At 30.3% G+C, this 23,619-nt stretch overlaps 3 protein-coding genes across 3 annotated transcripts; 1 reads left to right on the plus strand and 2 right to left on the minus strand.

The window, feature by feature from the left end:
* Positions 1–299: 299 nt before the first annotated feature.
* LOC8283236 lies at positions 300–1,064 on the minus strand. Its single transcript, XM_048373731.1, has 2 exons — positions 679–1,064; positions 300–543 (listed from the first exon to the last, which is right to left on the minus strand). The coding sequence occupies exons 1-2, from the start codon at positions 995–997 to the stop codon at positions 527–529; spliced, it is 336 nt and encodes a 111-aa protein (XP_048229688.1). The 5' UTR covers positions 998–1,064; the 3' UTR covers positions 300–526.
* An 8,285-nt stretch (positions 1,065–9,349) lies between these two features.
* LOC8259403 lies at positions 9,350–10,027 on the minus strand. Its single transcript, XM_002524322.4, has 2 exons — positions 9,672–10,027; positions 9,350–9,584 (listed from the first exon to the last, which is right to left on the minus strand). Exons 1-2 carry the CDS (start codon positions 9,991–9,993, stop codon positions 9,568–9,570), a joined length of 339 nt encoding a protein of 112 aa, XP_002524368.2. The 5' UTR covers positions 9,994–10,027; the 3' UTR covers positions 9,350–9,567.
* A 5,955-nt stretch (positions 10,028–15,982) lies between these two features.
* On the plus strand, positions 15,983–23,233 carry LOC8269478. Its single transcript, XM_048373927.1, has 13 exons — positions 15,983–16,228; positions 16,683–17,047; positions 17,256–17,322; positions 17,527–17,931; positions 19,581–19,711; positions 19,824–19,932; positions 20,074–20,219; positions 20,386–20,459; positions 20,577–20,694; positions 20,810–21,012; positions 21,152–22,341; positions 22,456–22,726; positions 22,862–23,233. The coding sequence occupies exons 1-12, from the start codon at positions 16,220–16,222 to the stop codon at positions 22,705–22,707; spliced, it is 3,069 nt and encodes a 1,022-aa protein (XP_048229884.1). The 5' UTR covers positions 15,983–16,219; the 3' UTR covers positions 22,708–22,726; positions 22,862–23,233.
* Positions 23,234–23,619: the final 386 nt, after the last annotated feature.

Consider the following 23,619-nt stretch of genomic DNA (forward strand, 5'->3'; position numbering starts at 1 on the left):
AGGTTGTTAAATCTATTCATCTATCCACTAAATTGGTTTATTAATTTTAAATAATAAATTATATATAAAATATTTATACATATCATTTTTTTTATTAATTATAGTGTATAAAAAATTTGAAATTATTCCAATTGATACTCCATATCATAATTTATTTTCAGTGGTTGCTTTGTATAAGGTCTAAACAAGCACTTGTATTAATCATACTAATTGGGTCATCTGCTAAATAGATTCACTCACACTTAATTGCTTATTTTAGAGTTAAAAAAATAAAAAGAAAAAGAAAGATAATACTGGGATTTAAAATACTAATGCACCATATTTTAACTGAACAAGATAAGTTTGGCTAAGAAGCCAGCCAGATTACATGTGATACAATCAAGAACTTATTCAGATTTCTTTTTTCTTTTTTAAGTTATACTAGATGTACTACTACACTTCCTTCAATTTGACCCATCTTCTCCAACCGCTGACGCTAAATTAAAGAAGCAATTAAACAGAAATTAAACCATAACAAGTTCAGTTTTCATGGAGTTGTGATACCTGCAAAAAGAGAGGACAAGAAAGAGAAACAGATGAGCAAAAGTGAAAAAAAAAAGAAAAAAGTACAGAAAGATTAAACTAACTAAAGATCCGCCTGCAAAAATCTCATGTGTATGGGAGGAGGAGACAGCTTACTTCCGCACTTGAAATGGCGAGGAACCCTTCTGCCACAACCTTCAATGACTCGAATGGCGCGGTTAACATCAATAAGAGCAGCCAATTTAGGGGTGACAACAGGGCAAACGCATTCTATATGTGTAACCCTTATGCGCTGACAACACTGAGGCGATGGTGGCCTACCATACACAACTGGCTTGCAAGCATTAAGCCCAAGCCTCCTTTCTTCTTTGCACTGAGCAGCGCTAGGAGCTGCATTAGCTGTCTTCACCTCTACTATGCTCAACACTGCAACTAGCAACACAAACAAGGAAACTAATCTCCTGGTTGCCTTCATGTTTTCTATATTATTCTTTTTCTTTTTTTCCTCTCTTCTATGGTATAACCTTGATCACCTAAGCATTTATATAATATGGTAAAGAAAGACTTATTTGTCCTTACGTATTTCTTTGACTTTCACTGTGTTGTAGGAGCTGACAACGTCAACATGTTAAGTCCTTTTCATTTGTAAATGGAGTATATACATATATACGTATTGAACCCATGAGCATTACATTGGTATTAGTTGATAAATAATTCTAGTTTTTAAAAGAAAGTGTTCTCTTTCATTATCAATTCAGATTAAATGGCATATCAGAGCATATATATATATATATTTTAATTTCGAATAATGTGCAAGCTGATTCAACTCAGCAGTTAGATTAAAGAAGTACAATTAATTATTGAGGTCCTCAGCTATTTCCCACAATATATACCAATGTCAACTATGAATTTGCAGCTAGAACTAAGTAGAGGGAAACTTTACAAGGAAAAGGGTGGTTAACCCAAGGGAAGGGACCTCTCTGCTTATGGCTAACCCAAGGGTAGGGAGAGACCTCTCTCTATACTTAATAGGTAATTGGTTCCAAAAATATGTTACTTTCGACTGGCTGGCTATATACACATGTATATGTTATCAAATGATCGCGAAAACTAAGTGCATAAGCAATACCACTGAATTGAAAGCAATAAAAATTACTATCATATGATTTCCTAAAAAAAAAACTAATGATTCATTGGTCTAACTAGTCGGATAATATATTTTAGCTCTTCTTAAAAAAATATAATAAATCAGTTGAATAGACAGATTCAACTACAACCGATTCATTCAATTAACTATAAATTTTATTTTAATTTAATTGGCAATTCTGATTTTAAATTTTAAGCGGACTAAACTAATTATTGATACTCCAATTATATTGGTTCAATAAGCCAGTCTAGTCCGACTAGAAAAATGTGCTGCTTGTCGAATACAATCATCATATATAATTGAAAAAGTGCAAGAAAAAAGAAAGGAAAATAAAGAATAAACAACTTTAATCATGAATAATTTATGACTAAAGTGCAATGGAAAGCACATATATATATATATATATATATATATATATATATATATATATACAGTATCTAACACCCTGCATTTCACACTAACGTAAATCGAGAGAAGAAATCTTTTGAGAATCAAAAAGAAATTATACCAATTTATCTTATTTAGGTATCTAAATTAAAAACAAAAGGAAAAATGAGCAAATGTAGGAATTGCAATTTCCGTCCAATTCGGGGAGAAAGTGATCTAAAAAATAGAATTACTAATATTTCTTACTTTCTTAAAAGTCATCGGTGAAAATAACAATTAATGCATCAAAATGAGGTATTATAATTACTAGCATCTCCTTACTTGACTAAAAATCTGAATAAGAAAGATTAGGATTAAAAGAACTATGGAAGGTTGAAACTTATGGGATATATGTTGAAGAAAGATAATATAATTTACTTTCGGGGTTGGCTAACCATAAACCAGCCATTGTTCTATTAGCATCTTTGATGCCAACTTTATAAATAATTTGAAAAATTAAATTTCAATTCTGACCTGTCTTTTCTACCTATTTTTCATTTTTTAATGCCTGCAATTGGTTGCCCCCATTCATCACAAGTCCATATTCCTAAATAAATATATTAATTAGTTCCTTCTGCTTTGCAAATTAGAACTCGACCATTGACTTGACCCCGTAAAAGAAGTTTACGCGGAAAGGGAAATACTTAAAAGATGGTGAAAATAAATTAAAATGTTTTGCAGATCAGAATTGGTGATCTTATTATGGGATAATTGATGCTTATAAGATGTGTCAGTTTAGGTTTGGTGCAAACATAAATTTAAGGAAGGAAATTGACAGATATATAATATATATGTTCCAAAGGAATATATGGAAGATAAATAGGCTGCTTTAGCTGTTTTTGTTTTTGTTGAATTTTTGTTTCCCAAGTTCAACTTTGTGGTGACTACGATGATAAGAATTTTTGAACGTTCACATTTTGGCATGTTAGGTGGCCATTGACTTTCATGGATCATAGTGTCTTTTTTCTTAATAATTTATCGACATAATTAAATACTAAATTAGATAATTATATATAGTACTTAATTATTAATCAACCAAGTACATTATTTTTATTTATTAAATATTTATATATATTTTTAAAATTTAGTTATTATACATGATAACTCTGGTCAAGTATTGCTTTCTATGCACCGGATTTATTGAAAATTAAGTGACTAGACTGGAGTTAAGGATCATGGTTGAGAGCCGAAAGGCTGCCAGTATTGAGGTCAGGGTTCTAATGAGGTACTCGTCCCATAAACATTTAAATTGTATTTTTCTGAATTATGGCATGACACATATTTGATATAATATGATATTTTATTATGATTAAACAAATATTTTACTGAGATTGTTGTATTTATTTTAGGATTATATGATTTTAACTCACTCTCGAGGCTCACAGTCTCAATTTTAATTTTCAGGTGACAGCTAGATTCTCCGTTGTCTTTCTCTTGACAGTCTCACTTCCTTCTCCTTCGAGCCTATTGTAATTAAATTCTAATTTTTGTATTTGAGACTATTTAAATTTTATACATGATAACTGTAAAATTTACTATATAATTTTAATTTATATAAATAATTAAAAATTATATATAAATTTATTGACTATCTAAATTATTAAAAAATATATAAAACTAATAAATTCTTTAAAACATAGCCAATTCATTCATGAGTGTCCACAACTAAAAAAAGAATAGATTTATAATGATAGAATACCATAATAGTAAAATCATATTAATGTGACCAATCATTTTGTAAGTAAAATATATTTAAGAAAAAATAGCTCATCAATTTTTGTGAATTGAGATTTCTAGCTGCATTTTGTTCAGCCATTGTTTTAGAGACCTTATCATGGATGCAACTAAAATTTAATGTGTAGGGTTAAATTTGAATTATGTTGGAATAAGAATATCCTTTTAATAATACTAGAGAGGACCAAAATATAAATTTAATGTGTGTGTTTAATTTAAAAAACTTGTTGACGCTATACCTTCTGGCTGTGTAATTATTGTTTTGCCTACAAATTCATCAAATGAGATTAATGCATATTCAATTAGAGACAATGATATGCTAAAAGAAATTGTCTTATATTCAACTGTAATATAATAAGTTATATTTATATTAATTTTTAATTATTAAATTCAAAATTTTAATAAAATTTCAACTATTTAATTTATAATTGAAAATAAAAATTATATTAAACATAAACAAATCTTAACCCAAAAGAAATCTATATTTCTTCGTTTCTATTTACTTTAGTATTTATTTTTCTATTGCTTCTTTTTCATTGTTGTTCTATGGGATCAAATGGGTTACATTTTTTACCCTCACAATAATTTTAGAAAATATAACAAAAAGTAAAAGGATTAGTATTAGAAAATTTCTCTCAATTGTCTCCACAAAATATATATAAAGAAATAAAAAAAAAGAGGGAAAAATAATAATAATAAAATAAATAAATAAATAAAAATGACATAGAATAGCCTTGATTCCAAATGAACAAATTCTTTATTGGTTTTGATCGCCCAGTATCATAAATGTAAATGGCTCGGCTAATATATATTATTTTTAAGATCTAAATTTTATTGATATATATACTTAGATTTAATATATATTTTGTTATATGATATTTGTATTTTTGTTTAATATATGAAATTCAAATTTATATGTAAGACATCTATTTTTTTTAATTATTGTTATTTTTAAAATGTTATAAATAAATATTAAAAATAAAATAATTTATCAAATATTGTCTATAAATTTAATTTTATAATCAAAATAATAACAACGGTGGTATAATACATGGATAAACAATTAGTTCAATATTATGTTGAAAAAATATGAACTCAATAAAATAATATCGTTGCTTTATGTACCTTCGGACTTTACTTCTCAAGTAATAAATAATCACCATAATTTTAGTATATAAATTTTTTTATTTAATTAAATCCAATTGGAGTTGGACCTAAAAAGAATTATAACTTTAACATTATTTTTTAGTTGAAATTTTTGAAAAAAGTTATTTTATTGGAGAGAAAAAAACATAATAGAGAAAGTAAAATAAAAATAATGAAGTTAAAAAGATATTTTAAGGCTATAAAATATATTAACTCACCAATATAAAATTCATTTAAAATTTTATTTATTTTGTTAGAATTTAATTTGACTATAATTAATTTTATAAATTTAATTATTTTAAATTTTAATCTAATCTTAATAAAAACATATAAATTTTAAATTTATAAATAAAGTTAAACCAACTGTAATATAAAATTGAATTATAACATATCATTATCATTATTGTACTCATTCCATAGATAATAATTATCAGAATTAGGGGAGAAGTGAGGAAGTTATAATCTCTTTGTTTAATTAATCTATTAATGCTTAAAGAAATGCACGTATGAAACCCGGACTTTGATTGAGGCAGCCTTTGACTTGACTCGATCAATTAAGGCAAAACAAAATGCATTTTGGACTTAGATTAGAAACATTTTCTCTCTTTGTTAGGTGAAATGCATTTTGGACTTCTACAAGTGTGCCACAGTCTGAGTTGTTTTAGATTTTTAGCCAACAGACAAAATCATTACTGGTTTGAAGAAAATAGCAATCTTTTACCCATATGTACCTGTCATCAATATGTATATATATTTTTTTTATCTTGTTTTATAATTTAATTTTTATATATTTTGTCTGGTATGGAAGAGATCTTTTTGAAATTTTGTGACAACATTTTTATTTGAAAGAAAAAAAAATATGGAAAGATGAAAAAAGAAAAAAGAAAGTGGAAAGAAAAGATAAGAAACTGACAGAAAAAATAAGAGAAAATGGGAAAAATGATGGAAAGAAATGTTGGATTATAGATGGAAAATTGACGTATTTATTTTTACTATTATAATAAAGTAATTATTTTTAGAATGATAGTAATAAAAAATAAAAATAAATATGTAATAATAATAGTAAAAATAATGTTGATAAAAAATATAGAAGATCGTATAAATAAATAATATTTGTTGTGTTATGTGTGCTCTTAATATTTCTAGTATCTAAAATTAGATAATCATCTATTAGATAATAAATTTTAACCATAAATTTTGAATTTAATGCTTAAGATTGTAAAATATGAAATATCATTTACAACTTGAAACATGAGAGAACCTTAATATTTAATGGATTGATAAAGAAGACGTGGTTGACGAATAATGGTGAATTGAGATTGTAATACCCTAAAATAAAATAATAATAATAATAAATTAATAAATAAAACTTTTTTTTTCTCTTTTCCTTCTTCCTCCTCCCTCTTCCTCCCCCCCATCACCTCCCCCTCCTCCTTCACCTCCCTTTCTTTTTTTTTCGCCGCCTACCACCTCTTTCAATTGCCGCAGCTTCCTCCCCACTCATATTTCTAGCCGGCTGTTGTCTCTCTCTCCCTTCCTCTCGCTGCAACAAGGAGGAAAAGTCGACTCACCTTGTTGCCGCCATGAAAACAACCTCCTGTCAGTGTCTCTTTGAAGATCTAATGCCAGAAACGAGCTCTCCGCTGTCGAGAACCCTCGAGTTGAGATCCCTAGCCGTTTTTCCTCCGCTGGAAGCAGTGTATAGCCTCGCTGGAGCCAAAATTTTCCGGCCTCAATCCGATGGCTTCCAACGAGTTTCCGACAAAAGCATTTGCATTTTCAGACTCCTCGCAATTCAAGCTTCACGTATGCGCTTCCGGATTCGAAATCTGACACTGTTGGCGATACCGGTTTTCAGATTCCAGTGTTTTTGGACGCGCAGAATTTCAGATTTTTTACTCGATATAATTTTATTCGGACCTTAAAAATTATTTTATAATTTTAGAAAATATTATTACTATTAATTGTCAATTATAAATAATTTAATTAAATTAGATTTAATTAATTATAACTTAGTTATAAATATTAAAGATTAATTAGTATGATTAATTATTATTCTGATTTGTGATAGATGTGGTTGGGTATAATTAGTTTAAATACCAGCAAATTGCTTATGGGTTGGTTGAGAATTAAATGTTTATGTCGGGCAGATAAATAATTTTGTGGTTTGAATTGCGTTGCGGAGTCGGGAAGAATAATGCAGTTTTGATGGCCCGACTCCCGTTGAATAATTGCGGAATACTAGAAGTGTTTCTAGTAGGTTTTGAACCCATTTTTTAGGGATAAATATCCATATTTTAGGAGAGATTCTACCGAATTTTCGGTAGAAGTTCCGAGTTAGAATTTCTTAGGCAGTCTAATCTAAGAGTCTAGGCCTAGGAAAAATTAAGAATATCTTATTAACTAAGTTATTTTCATGAATAGATAATTTGTCCGTCCAGCCAGCTCCATCCGAGGCATAGAAGCAGACTACAGAGCGCGACAGAACTGTGAGTTAAAGTCATTTAGTCAACTGCACTTGTGTCATGTTTAAATTAAATACAATGCTAATGGGTTTATAAGTACTATGATTATTATTAGCATTATTATTATTATTAATTTTATTTAATTAATAATTATTACGAATATTAGTAGTATTATTATTATAATTTTTTTTATTTTCAATATCCTTATTGTTATTTATTATTATTATTATTATTGGCTATTATCTTATTTTTATTTTATTATTATTATTATTACATATAATTTTCATGTCTGCTATAATTGTAACTTTGGGATGAGACGACAGTAGAATTGCATCAGAACCGTGTGCGCACCGATATTGATCAGAGACACGTAGTAAAAGATTATTTTTGGGATTTACCCTGGTCGAATACAACTCTCTGGGCTGTGAGAATTTGACTACTAGAGAAAAATTCTCTAGTCGAGCATTGCTCTCTAGGTACCGGATTTATTGAGAATTAAGTGACCATACTGGAGTTAAGGATCCTGGTTGAGAGCCGAAAGGCTGCCAGTATTGAGGTTAGGGTTCTGCTGAGGTACTCGTCCCATAAATGTTTAAATTGCATTTTTCTGAATTATGGCATGACACGTATTTAGATATAATATGATATTTTATTATGATTAAACAAATATTTTACTGAGATGGTTGTATTTATTTTAGGATTATATGATTTTGACTCACTCTCGAGACTCACAGTCTCAATTTTAATTTTCAGATGACAGCTAGATTCTCCGTCGTCTTACTCTTGACAGTCTCACTTTCTTCTCCTTCGGTCCTATTGTAATTAATTTATAATTTTTGTATTTGAAACTATTTAAATTTTAGACTCTCTGCAGTAGCGTACCTGGTATATTATGTTTGAATTTGGTCTGTAATAAATTATGGAACATTGCTAGTATCCAACTGGAGGATTAATCTAATTATGTATAGATTTATGAATGAAATGTTGGGTTGTTTAATAGTATATATATATATATATATATATATTTTTTTTTTTTTTTTTTTTGAATTGTCAATTAATTAGGCTTACTATGAATTTTGGTGGCCTTAAGCCTATCTATTCCCTAGTACCGGTCACGGTCCACAAATTGGATCTTGGCAGAGATACTCTCACGTTCAACTTCAACATCACCTATCATATTTGTTGTTTTATGTGTGCTTTTAATGTTTCTAGTGTTTTAAAATTAAAAATTATTTATTAGATAATAAATCTCAACCATTAATCTTGAATGATGTTCAAGATTATAGGAATATGGGATATCTTTTATAAGTTAAAACATGAGAGAATCTTAATGCATATTGTATCGATCAAGAAGTCATGGTTGAACAAGAATCATGAATTGAAATTATCTCATATTCAACTTCAACATCACCCATTATATTTATATTGTGTATGTGCCCTTAATGTTTTTATTGTTCAAAATCGAAAAATCAATTATAGGATAAGAGATCTCAACCATTGATCTTGAAATTAATGTTCAAGATTGTAGAAAATGTGAGATATCTTTTAAAAGTTGAAACATGAAAGGATCTTAATCTATATTATATTGATGAAGAAGTTATGATTGACAAGAAGAATCATGAATTAAGATCCTATCATATTTGTAATATGTGCATCTCCATTTTAGATAGAATAGCTAAGATTTTAATAGAAATTTGAATTAAACCCTTACTTATGAAATTAATAATGAATGTTATTTAAACGTATGAAGGATTTAATCCAAAATGAATTGGTGATATGTTATATTTTCTTAGTTGGCTCATAACATGCTTTTATTATCCCTAGAAAAGAAAAGACAACGAATAAAAAGTTAAAAACGACTATGAACTTTGATATTCATCTTGATAACCAGATTTATTGGGAAATTATATTAATTAAAAATGAGAAACAGATTTATTGGGTGAGATGTACGAGTACATAACAGGAAGTTAAACCTTGTGATGATTCATTCTTCCAATCTCATCAAGAAAATAATGGTCTTTGTTGACCTTACATCACATAAAACATCGATATCATAGTCTATCCTCTTTATTTCTCTGATATTAGTCACAAAATCCCACCAAACTTGGGAAGGAAATGAAACAGCTCTTAAGGGAAATTTAGACCTGCAATCAGAAAAGAAAACCAAATAAATACAAAAATTAATCCACAAGCAGCAAGGAGAAAAGATGGTTGCTAGAAGGAATTCTTACTTCCACACTGGAAGTGACGAGGAACTTTTCTTCCACAATCTTGAAGGAGTTTAATTGCTTGTTTAACATTGATAAGAGAAGCCAATTTAGGAGTGATAGCAGGGCATATGCATTCGACATGGCTAACCCGAACACGACCGCAACAAGCTGGGGATGGTGCCTTCCCCAGCAGGATATCCCTGCATGCATTCACACCTAGGGTTTGCTCCTGCTTGCATTGGCTAGGGCTTAACCCAGCTCCTTGGACCATTCTAGCTTCATAAACCATCACTGCCACTAAAACAATGGACATCAATAAAGAACCACCTCCCATTCTTGCCATTTTCTTTCTACTTTCCTTGTACTATGCAAAATGGATTGGCCTGAGGAATATAAATAGGCACTTGTCTGTATGTATGGCAACTTGGCAAGTTGTCCAAAGGATAGAGGCTGTTGCCTACACATTGACTGAGAAGTCCACTGACATTTGGATTTATCCCCCGATTTGTCAATGCAGGTGTGCTGTGAAATTCCTGAAATAAGTGGGAAAGGCCAAATGTTTTTCCAAACGGTGGGTCGGAAAACTTTGTTAAAGTTATCTTTGCAGGTTTCCTTTCACGTTTCCTGGCATATAATGTGAATAGAAAATTAGACAATAGAAAGTATTCTTTTTAATATTTTTAAAAAACCAATCAAAGAGAAATGATTTTTTTTTAAAATTAATAAATTGAAATATTCCAGAGGACATCTTCAATAAAAGTATACATAGAAATGTTTTTGTATTATTAATTATTTAGCTATTCAAATGATCATCATATTTATACTTTAGATTTCATCTGTTAGGAAATTACTAATGGCATTGGGATAATCTTTCAAAATTTAATTGTTATTTCTATAATTTATTATGAAAGTTACAGTTTCATATGAATTTTATATATATATATATATATATATAGAGAGAGAGAGAGAGAAGCAAGATTTTGAATATGTATTTTTTTTATACAGTTTTTATTTTTATTTTTTAAGATATTTTATTTGTGGTACACAATTTTGTGGAATCTTGGAATTCTAAAAACTAAAACTAATGAATAGCCTGTTGATTGCTTCCACTTGGCCCACTAGGAACACGGATTATTGGTCAACGGGTTTGGCACTCCAATAACTGAAAGCTGGTCGGCCGGGTAAAGAAATTAGGTGTCTTACTGACGTATTAGTATATTTATATGAATTATTGTTGTAGATTATCTCCTTTTTCTCATTTTTTTTTAAAATAAAGTATTTAAAAGATTTTATTTCACCTAAATAAATTTTTATTTTATTTTATGATACTTATATATATATATATATATATATAAATACATATGAATATATAAAAATATATGAATATAAATATATTTTATGATCCAAATGTGAATTTTTATTTTTTTACTATTTTATGAATTATATATATATATATATATTATAAAATATATATTTTATTAAAAAATAATAAAATTTATTATTGATATGGTATCTTTACTAATTATTATACTTTATTATAATCTATTTAAGAATATTATAATCTTATATTTAAATAAATAAAAAATATTATATTCATTATTAGTATTATTTAAGATCATATTAATTTTTTATAAATATTTATAAGTTAATATTTTTATGAATATGTCATATATCATTTTCTCATTGAAAAATAATATGACATGGCTTCATAAAATTTTGCCATGTAGAAACTCATGAGAACACTTAGTATATTTTACATATATCATATAGATTTTATTTTAACTCTTATTCTCTTATTTCTAAAAAAAATAAAAAAAATTAATTCTCATATTTCATTTATTATTTTTTCTCTTTTTACTATTTTTTTTATTTTATTTTATTCACAAACTACCACCATCTTCTTCAACTGAATTTTTTCATTATTTTTATATCTTTTATAGATTTTTTTCTACGAACAAATAAATTTATCTTTTTTGCTCTTTTTTATGCTAGATTAGTTAAATTTAAATCAATAGTCTCTTTAAATAAAAAATAATATTTTAAAAGACGTTTTTTCTTTTCTAAATATATATATTTTTATTTTCTAAAGTTATTTTTATGCATTTTGATATATTTTAAAAAAATTTATCACATATTTTAATATAATTTCTTTTAGATAGCACTTTTTTTATTATTTTTTGAGGGCATTTGTATATTTTTTAATATGTTATTTTTTCTTTTTCTCTTAATGATATATTAATAGATGTCTAAAAATATTTTTATGTCAAAATTAAATATATATATATATATGATAATCTAATAAAAAAGTAATATATGAAAAAATAGAATAAAGTTTCTTTTAAAAGAATTACTCACTAACTATTTATAAAAGAAAACAAACTGCCTATTAAATATACACTTTTTTACGTGTTAATATTTTATTAGGTAATCATTTTCCATCAGCAATATATATATATGTATATAGCTTTTTGAAATTATGACCAATAGAACAACTGACTAGTTGGCAAAACATAGTTGTTAGATTAAGAAGTCCGTCAATGGGCTTCAAACATGTGAAGATTGTCTTGGATATGGTCTATCCGCTGAAGCCCATGAGTTAATAAAGTGTCTTGCTGTGCAGCACTCCTTTGTTGTTCTTGTTGCTATTGTTTATGACATCTATGCTATGCTACAGCTAGAACCCAACACATAGGATTCAAACATCCCCAACTGTGCCGAAATATCTAATTAAAAAAATATATACAATAATGAATCTCATTTAATTGTGGTTTCAAATCTACATCCACTTATGATATAAGCATTGTATTTTTGTCAAGAATAATATTTTTCTTTTTCAAATAAGGAAATGGTCATAATACAACTTGAATCCAATCAAACCACCAAGCCTATTTCATACTCATTATAATAAGATTTGATCTGTTAAAACTGGCAATTTTGAACCCGCAGCTTCCCTATTAATAGAGCGGTGCTTCGACTACTGGAACTAAAATCTCTAAAAAATTCAATACAATAAAATGTATAACATATATATTTTTATGATTTCTATTTTAAATTAAAATAACCATATTGTGTGTAACAGAAAAGGATACACATTTTAGTGTTAAAAAAATAAAATACGTAAAACAACAACAATCATTTCTGATGAATAAAATTAATTATTTAAATAGTATTTTTAATAAAATTTATAAATTATACAACAGCATTATTTGCTTAAAACAATCATTAAAAAGTACTATTAGACTCTTCATAAGAAAATTATATTTCTTATTAGGATCCATTTAAAAAATTAAATTAATTAATTTTTTATCAATCAATTTTTTTTTTGTATTATGAGTTCACAGAAATATTGTTAATTAATAGTGTATAAGAATGATGATTATCTAAATAGTCATTCAAAATATGTAAGAATTTTATCTATAAAAGTCTATAACTTTCTAAGGAGTAATTACTGATATAAACTTTACAAAAGTTGTAATTGACTATCTCTATATTCAATGACTTTTAATAATTTTTAAAAGTTCGTATCAAATACAACCTAGTTTTTCAGAGTCTATTTAAAATAATTAGTGAATATATCTTGACATTTCAATTCCATCAAATTCTTTGGGCTCCCTAATCCAATACACTCCTCTAAAATTTCCATTAAGTATTGAAAAAAACAATAATCCCGTTCTTAATTGGTACTAATTTCGTAACAAAACAATGGAAACTATCAAAATAAATACTTAATCGATCAGAACTGAAGAAAAGAAAACAAAAATAAATATATACAATTAATAATTAGAAGCAATTATAAATTTAGAAAGAAAGTACAAGATAAAAAGAATAAAAATATGAGTAGTCCACAAAGTGTTTTTAATAAGAGAAAATAGGAGTAGTAATAAGTAGGAAAAAGAAAATAGAGGACAAAGTTTAATTAAATAAAGAAAAAGTTGTAAAAAAAGAGATTAGAGAATTTATGATCCATTATTTATATATATTAAATTCTTTATTTTTAGAAGTTATTATAAGATAACATTTCAATAGATTTATTTTTTAAAAATAGATTTTTTAATTTTTAAATATAAAATAGAAAATTTGTCTAACTCTTTACAGTTGAAGAGTCATAACTTCATTTTATATTTTAAATTTAATAAATATATTATAAATTTTTATATAATTTTATTATAAAAATTTTTTTAAAAAAAAAAGAAAAGAGAAATTTAAGCTATTAATATTTATGAAAGAACTATACTAATTGAATTTAAAGGAGAGAAGTTATATAGTTTATCCATTCTATACTAATTGAATTTCTTCCAAATTAGTAAAATTTTAATTATTGGTCATTTTTATATATTCAATACAAGATTAATTTTTTGTACTAATTTTATTTATAATTAATTTTTAAAAATTCTATAAGTTTATAAGAAAAGTGCAAGAAATTTTAAAAATGTCTATAGAACAGTAAATTAGTTTCTTTTAACTATTTTATTTCTCTACAATTGAATCTATTAAATCCTTTTTAATTTAAGTGAAATACTAATAATGTCAACTAATATGGAATGAAGAGAGAAAAAGATAAAAATAAAGCTCATAAAAGAAAAACAAAATTCTTAAAATATAAAAATCCAAAATCTTGAAATGGTATACTAGAAAGTTAATAAAAATGTGCAATTTTCTTTTCTCCGGAAGACCAATACGCGGCATGGAAGATTAAGGGAATTTCTCAAAAATATTTTAACAAAAAATATTATTTTTACATAATTTAAAAAAAACACTATTTTAGATTATTTTTTTTCAAATTTATGATGTGATTTTTTTATTTTTAAATTATTTTTCAGTTATTTATTAGCTATTTTCAGTTATTTTACTAAAAAACAATGAAAGAGAAATTAAGAATTAATAAAAACAGTAATTTTGAAAAAATTAGAAAATTATATTTTTAATATTTTAGTGTAGTAAAAGTAAAAAGTACAATAAATTTAATAAAAAAATCAAACACATACGTAATTTTTATATTTTTCCAAAGATAAAAGCTAAAAGGAAGCCAACTCAAATACAAGAGGTCCAATTATAGAAAAGCCCATAAAACAAAACATACATTGCATGTGATTTATATTTTGCATGTTAAAACTTTTTTCAATAATCTCTTGTATTCTTAGGGCAAATAAGCCACAGACTACAAAATAGAGATAATTATTCTTTTTACACTCGTGGTAAAGATCAAAACTCACTTAGTGCATACTCTTTTACCACTTGAGCTTATCACCTGAGCTGGGCTAATCAAATGGTTCAGTGGTTGCGCCCTATATCCTAGTAAAGTTCAAACCGTTTCCAGAAATCATTGGATAGACTTACGACTTGTCTTGTATTTCTATTTCGCGGGAATGGAATTTTTGGCTAGCAGAACTAGCAGTGGTGCTGACTTGGATCTCGGGTGATGGAATAAGGCGGTCAATTCTAGATGAGGGATCACCTGTAGGAATGATATTAGGCTAATTCATGTTCCACATGGCCTTCTCTTATGAGATTTATAGTTATTTTGAAAACCAACCTAAGGATATAGCTAAAGAAATACCTACATCTGGCTTGACTTCGAACTTAACTAACCCCGAAGGAGCGAAACTTTTCATCCTTTATTGGCTAGACAATCAGTCTCTTCCTTCAGATGTTCTCACTTGAACAGGGGCATTATATCCTTTGCTTGCTGGGAGAGAGAGAGAGAGAGAAAGCTTCCAGATCTATTACGCTTTCTTCAAGGATGGCTGCTTCTAAGTCCACCTCTCGTTGTCACTGCTTGATGCATGGAATGGTGGCGTTGGATGATGAAATTTTAACTTCCTGGTAGATTGGATAATAGGGCTGTTATACTCGTTATTAAATTTTTTAGCATGAATAGAGGCACCAGAGTCGAGGATCCAGGAGGGCTCCAATTCAAACCGGCCTAGTGGATCGTGGAATGGGGCAAGACAAAAGTCTTCCTCTACTTCAAATACAACATAGCTTTGCCAAAGTTAATAATCAACAAATAGAATAATTTTTGAAATAAAAAAACAAATAGAATGATTTTAAAGAAGACCAGTAGTCGCTAGGCACCTCTGCAATTCCTAGAGAACACGTGTCAATACTCCGTTGATAGTTTTCCACTTGTAAAAGTTCTTTTATCATTTTATTCCAGAAACAACCCTCCTCATTATCAGTACCTCCAAATGTCCAGCCGTAAAATTTGATAACTCTCAAGGGTGTTTCAGCCCATAGAAAAAATGGACACTTGAGAACATACTTAAATCCAGTTCATTAACTGCACTAAAATCCGATCATATAAATATCTCCACGCCCTCCCTATCAACTTTCAACTCATTTTCTCTGTACCAGTCTTTGTTCGACTAGAAACCCACAAAAAAAGAAAACTGCTATTCTTTTGTTATTTCTTCGACAGCGATAGAGATTTGGTTCTGAAAGCGAGGGTTTTGATAATTCTTTTTCTTGTTTTTCTCTAGCTTTCCATGAATGATTATGATAGAGTTTTGGCACTGAAAGTGGCTGCATTGTGGTTGATTTCGAGCTCAAATTAGGGATTTCTTTTGGAGATGGATCTGGTGCGAGAAACCTTAATCTCAAGCCTTGATAAACATAATTACTGTTTGATTTTGAATGGACATTTGTCACATCTTTGCTTCTATAATCCTTCACAAGTTTATCACAAGAGCTTATTAGAAAACGATTTCTTTTAGCGCTGTTATGTTTTAAAATGTTAGGCTACTGACTTCAGCTTTGATTTATACTTGAAAATGCTTCACATTTTGGTGTCTATTCTACTATTCCTTAATTCTACAACTTTTCCAATAATTTTCTCGAGGAAATTTTCTGTATTAAAAGCTTATAAAGCAATTTTTGCTCATGATTTTTGTGTTAAACTACTATTTTTACTCTGTTCTTTATTTATCTTCTGCGAAAAGATTTTCAGAGGAAAATAATTAGGCATGTTAGCTTGTTTTGTGTTTCATGAATGGCTTGAAGGTTCTGAAACTTCTTCTGCTTAAAAAATTGCAGGAAATGCTAGAATGCGTCAATAATGACTTAGAAACAAAACTCATCAAAGCAATCATACAAGACGACAAGTCGCAGCTCTTTTCTCTTTCAACAACCTCTAACAATACCTCTCCAATTAGTATCTCCAAACTCCTCCACCTCTGTTGCTCCTTCGATTCAGTCAACTGCGCCACGTCACTAGTCAACGGATCCCCGACGTCGGTGAACGAGGTAGACGCTTCCGGTACATCGCCGCTGCACGCGGCAGCAGAAGCTCACGCATCTCGTTGCGTAGAGATGCTGTTGAGAAAACGCGCCCGTACGGACCTGAAGACTAGAGATGGACACGGATTGCTTCCTCTGGAGCTGTCATTGTACAGAACCAGGTAGGCTATGTTTTCGAAAAAAAAAAAAATACAAAAAACGCATCCTTTTCGTTTTTTTGTGGACAGGAAAAAGGAAAAGGTAAAAAGTTATAGCTATCTTTATGTTGTATACCTCTGCATAGAGAGCTGTGCTTTATTTTGGGAATGTTGGTTATTCTATTTTCATCATTTGATTCTATAACCTTTTTCTCGTTCATTGTTCCTGTAGAATGGATGTGATTTGGGATCCAGATAATCACTCTATTGAAGAGTTACTTGTTCAGCTTAATGAAAAGGTAATAATAATATTATTTAATATACCATGGTGTTAATGGAATGAAAAGATACGTTATCCTTGTTAGGTTTACTTCTATATCATCTTGAAAAGTGTTTTGAATATCAGGTCGGATGGAATCAAATAATTGTATAATTTTATTTTCCTCTATTGAATTTCTAAATTAATTAACCAAACAATAATTTTCTTTTCTTTTCGTTTACAGGATTTGACGACTATACAACTTCTGAGTGAGAAGACTAAGGAAATCGATGACGTGGCATATGCATGCGCCGTTGGCGGGCGTGTAGTGGATTTAGCTGCTTTGTTAGTTGTGGCGCCGCAGAAAATGAATGAGTTGATTTTGGAGTTGCATGATGCTGATTCAAATTCCAAACTGAAAACCACCATTTATCAGTGTGTAATTAGAGAGGCATTGAGCTGCAGTACTACTGCGACGACTACATCGTTAAGTGCCGCCAAGCGGAAGTGCTCTCCGACAAAAAGCGAGAGCGACGGGAAACGGAAGCTTCTCCTATGCCAGATCGAGTTGCTTCAGCTATTCGGCGCCGTTGCCCAAATCACTTGTACGGACAAGAAGATGATGTCGCCCTTAATCGTGGCGTCTCAGGTGATATTACATTTTCCTTTCGCCATTTCTTGATTTTTATTTTCTGAAAAAGAAAAAGAGAAATGGGAACAATCCTCAAAAGATAAATTATCTTACCCTATCTTTTGATTTGGAGGGCAGAGAAATTTTATATTTGGTTAAGATAAGGAAGGGAAAAAGAAAAAAAGGAATGAAATTAGAGTAAAATATGTCAATTACAATCTTCTCTCAATTTGGAGAGGAAAATCAATAGAAAATTTTCATAATTTTACTAATATGTTATTCTTTTAAAAAATGTATCACAAGTGTTTTCTAAAAAGTTTATTAATAAATTTATATTAATTAGTGATTTATCCACACTTTACAGCACTGTTATTATGATTTTTTACTATAAATAATAATTTTATATATAAGTATTTTTATTATAAATAATAATATAAAATGAGTTTATAATCACATTTAACAGAATTTTAATATTTTATAATTATTTATTTATTTAAAGAATTAATAATAATTTAAAATATAAAAATATTCTTAAAAAGTATTTTGAGAAAGTAATTGTAATTAATATAAATTTAGAAATATAATTAAAATACTGTATTTTAAATTAGGGTTATGAAAAGGTAACTTATTAGTTAATAATTTAATGCAAAAAATTATTAAATTATACATTATCTTGAAATTTTATATGACATGTGAAAAATATTTTGTCTAATAGCAGGGAGAAAACAAATAAGAGAAATTATTTTCTATTCCTTTTCAAGTAGCAAACCAAACATGGGTAGAGAAACACAATTTTTTGTGTGTGTCATCTCCTTTCTCAGTTCTATTTTTCCTTTCACCATTAGTGCCGCAAACAAAGGGAAAAGATAAATGATTTCTTTGAAAAGATGTTCTGTTCATTTGGATAATTTTACGAAGGAATTTGTAAATTCATGGGCCCACCACGATATCCGACTCTTTTTGGATTTATTTGCATTAACGAACCTGAAGGGATTATAAATAATAGCTTCGGGAATAACGTGTACTAGAAAGGGCAAAATGGTACAAGCCTATGGGAATAGCTTTGCTGGTCCCATACGATCTTTTGACATGGACAATGCAGCATAAACAAAAACAATTCTTAGCTTGTCTCTTTCCTCTAAAGTGATTTTCATATTAAAGAAAAAATGTATTACTCTAATAATATTGGTGGATTAATCTTTTCAAGCTACAGAATCTGGACCCTAATATTGTTGCCTCTAATGAGACTAGAAGAAATTCTACCAACTGTAATGTATCGAAATGGGTTGGGACTCATTAAAATAATACAACTTTGTCACTTATAGCTGTCCTTATACTGCTATATGAACTTAAAATATTTATTTTCCTTGTTCCTGATTTGTCATCTTTGTCACAATTGTATAGAACTTGAGCTTAATTGCATTCTGTTAGGCAGCACTCTGTTTTTCAATATTATTCCTTATGTTTGTACCTTTGAACTTGAATTCTTGTTGTTTTCAAGAAAATCACATAACATAATCCTAGATAGTGTCATATAAAGATTGCAGTAGAATAAATTATTAACGGATAGTCCTCACAATACTAACTGTCGAATGCATAGGAATTTTTCTTTTCTTTCAGTCTTTTTCCATTTTAGTATTAACCAGAAACTTTCGTCATTCTCATAGGCTGGAGATGAAGCCATTATTGAACTGCTTCTGAAGACTAACATAGACATTAATGACGTGGATGCCGAAGGGAACTCTGCTCTGCATTGGTGCCTCAGGACATCTAAAGGATCATGTTCAAAGCAGATTAAGTTCTTTCTCTTTCTCCCTCCCTCGTACACACCAAGCACATACATACAGATGTGTGATAGACTCATAAAGGCCTCCTTCATTTATATTTTTAATATATATTTATTTTCTTAGGATTATGTGGCTGCTACTGAAGCATGGTGCTCAAGTAAGCCAAAAAAATAAATTGGGACTAACTGCAGTCCACATTGCTTCTGGTAATGGTAATACACAGGCCCTTAAGGTACATGCATATTTAAATAAAAATTTGTCAGGCTTTCTTTTCCAAGATTATTCTTTTGGCCTTTCACGCTTGGCAATATATAATAGAATTTCATTATGAGAATCATATATCCTTGACATTTCTGTGATGCTGAGCTTATAGATCCTTCTATTGGAGGACCCGGATAGCGTCAACTCTAAAACAGAAACAAAAGAAACCCCACTGTTTTTTGCAGTGAAGAATGACTGTAAGGACTGTGCTGAGCTTCTTTTGCACTGGGGAGCAAGCACAGAAGTCTTTAATTTGCGGTGAGAAATTATTATATCTTTTTACTTATAGTCCATCAATTGTCTTTTTAACAGCTGTAAAGCCTCTCTCTTATTTTGATAAGATAGAATAGGTTGGCCCTTCTGTCTAACACAAATTGCTAACATCTTTTTTTGTAATGTTTTTGTACAAATTCATAATTTGCAGCAAACAAAGACCCGTAGACTTGGCACAGTCACAAGACATGCGTTTCTTGCTTAACCCAACAAATATCAGCCTCAGTAAGTTGAAATCCTAACGACAATCAGAGATCCTAAAGACATACAAAGATGTGAATAAATATGAAAAGAATCTATATTTACTATACGCAATCTAATGTGCTTCTTTATAAAATGCAGCAAATTCTTCTCTTCCTATTCGACAGAGATATACAGCATGGTTACAAGGAGATGAGGTGATCTCAGAGACATGTGAAGAGCTATTGACCATGAAAAATGAAAGCAACACCGCTGACAGGTGACCTTGGTTGAACCTCGTAAAACTTGAATAATATAGCTATGAGACCAAAAATTTACATGAATATGTTGTGTCCTCCGATCTCATAGTTTATTTTATCACTTCTGTTTAATAGAACTTGCTCCAATATGAAGACAGCAATCTGCAAATACTTTGAATCTCCCACTGGATGTGTTAGAGGCAGTAAATGCTTTTATGCGCATGCTGGGGAGGAGCTTAGGCAGATGAAGGAGAGAACAGATACGATTCATTCGCCTCCTGCATGGGACCTGGAACGGAAAATTTTTGTAGGAGGCCTACCTCCTTCAGTTAATTCTGGTTAGGAACACATCAGAATTCTTTTAAGTTACATTTACAGTCTTAACACCCTAGGTATTGGATGATGATTGAAGAAACCAAAGAGCTTCCGTTTGTTTCTATATTATGGTGGTAATTCTTCTTTGGATTTGTGAAACAGATTTATTGCAGAAATTATTTGGGGAAAAATTTGGTTCAGTGGATGATGCTATAGTTATTGGAGTTCAAGCAGGAGACAAAATACAGTCTCGAGGGTTTGGTTTTGTCACCTTTAAACACAAAGAATCTGTTTCAAAAGCTGTTGAAGAACACTATGTTGCTATTATGGGAAAGCAAATTGAGATCAAAAGTGCTATTCCCAAGTATCTTTTACTAGCTGAGCTTCAAAAATCACCAAGACAACGTGAACAAGGACAGACTGACCAGCATCTACTACAAGAACAGATGCTCGGGGAGAATAATACAAAGGGGATGGTCGACTGGCTGATATTTGGTGGAAAGGCAGAAGTGGACTTGCTCAGTGGGCAAATGCCCAATGAGAAGACTGAAAAGAACATGCCTAGTTATAAGACCATAGAGGAGGCTAAATCAAGGCAAATTTCTTGGGTTGATACATTAGTCAGTGGTCAACCAAAGGTAGACTTGAATAAATCTAAAATCCATAAAGAAAACATACCAAAATGGCTCAGAACTTTCAAGAAGTGGCTCCCCGACTTCTTACAACAGGTTGCTAAGAGGGATGGAGAATATGCTCTCTCATCTCTGAAAGCCGATTTCAGGAGTGCTTTTGGCCTAGAATTGGATCATGCTTCTCTTGGGTTCTCAAAGCTTAGCGATTTCATGAGATCTTTCCCAGACCTTTGTCGCATTATGTTTGTAGCTATAGGCAGACATAAACCTGCCAATCACATGATACTTCTGCCTAACCTTCCCAAGTCTCATTCTCAGCGACTTCAACCTCTAAAGATGCCAAGGGCTTCCAGTAGTGATGGTAAATCTGAAGATGCCAAGGGCTTCCAAGACCAAGATGTTCCATTGGTTTCAAATAAGAATGATCACTTGACTGATTGCAGCTCTAAGCTACCTCATCAGATGCCTCAAGAAAATCCAGGGGACACAGATAAATCCACGTTTCTTCAATTTTTGAAAACAGACTTGATCTTTCATGCACGATCTTGGCTTTTTGGTGAATGTGATCGAAGCACAGATGCTGTTGAGGGAGAAGAACAAATGGAGACTTTCAAGGGACCGAGAGCCAGGCCTCAAGAGCGACACATGGTTTTGGAGGCCCTTGCCAGAAAAAGGAAGAGTTCATCTGTGTTCTTTCTTCGCGAGTTTGACTTTTATTTTGTGAGTATCAAATGAAGCTGACATTTGTGCCATTTTTAGATTTTGCAATACAATTATTATGGTTATGGTAACGTTGCATGTAATAAGAATGTTGCGTCTGGGTGGTGCATGCAGAAGCACAGGGCAAGCGTCGTCCAGAGCAGGTGCTTTGGGTGCAATAGGCGTACAGTGCTCTGGGCCAACTTTCCGTGCCAGCACTTGCTGTGGTGTGCTAACTGCAGACTTGAAATCATACTGGCAGCCAGTGGTTTTGAGCACAAGTGTGTAGTATGTGATATCATAGTGCAGAAAATAGGCCTGATCTCACCGACCGAATACCATCAACCACATGTGACGGAGCCCAGATCGATTAACTCCCTCCTCTAGATCCTAATTACATGTGGAAGTAAGGCCCTATCAAACACAACCTCTTCCTGACGCTCGTTCATTTTTAGAATTTTTTGCTTCAGTTATTAGAACCAAAACAATGCATCTCTCGTTTCTTTTAGCTCTTGCTGACAAGAGAGCTCTTCATTGACAGGTAATTGTCAAATTTGTTGAAGCTATTGTCTGTAAAAATAGTGGGCAAAAGGTGCAGGTCATTAGTAACTTGGTACGCTTGACCTGCTGACTGCTGCACCTCAGAAATAGGAAAAGGCTTATGGTTGATTTCCCCGCAAAAATTTATACAAACTGATTTCTTCATGAAACCCCAGGAATACTTTTGTGGTGAAAGTGGCTGCCTGACATTGTAAGTATACCTACCTTTGGCCAACTGTCGACCCCTTCCACCAATATACAGAGTGTACAGTTCTATACTTGTTTCTGACATTTAGGGACGATCAACCCACCACTCAAAATTCGTGAAGTGAACTATTCATTTTGAGTAATAACAAATTTTTTGCTTTAGCCATATTAGAATTAGTTTAAAGTTCTAAATCATGGCTAGAGTCCCTAGATCAATTATGAGTGCTAAATCTGCTTTATTACTATCTCCCTTTTCTGTCAGCTTTATTTGCAACTTCTGATTATGGAGCTAGTACAGTTAGCACACAAATACTTGGTGCCTTTTCTTTCGCTTTACATGGTCGCCATGCCTTGGATACAATGTCTTCAATACCCACTCTCCTTGCAAATATTCAGTCTGCTCAGTTTTAGTGTGCTAGAAAATACCAGCCTTGAGTGCGAAGAGTACTTGAGAATTTGTTAATTGTAACTCGCTTTCTGTATTTCAAATACAAGGTAGGCTGTTGATCATCCTATTCCTTCCACGGGGTAGCAATAGCAAATTACCAATAT

The sequence above is a fragment of the Ricinus communis genome, chromosome 5 (assembly GCF_019578655.1).
Source record: "Ricinus communis isolate WT05 ecotype wild-type chromosome 5, ASM1957865v1, whole genome shotgun sequence".
NCBI classification, from domain to species: Eukaryota; Viridiplantae; Streptophyta; class Magnoliopsida; order Malpighiales; family Euphorbiaceae; genus Ricinus; species Ricinus communis.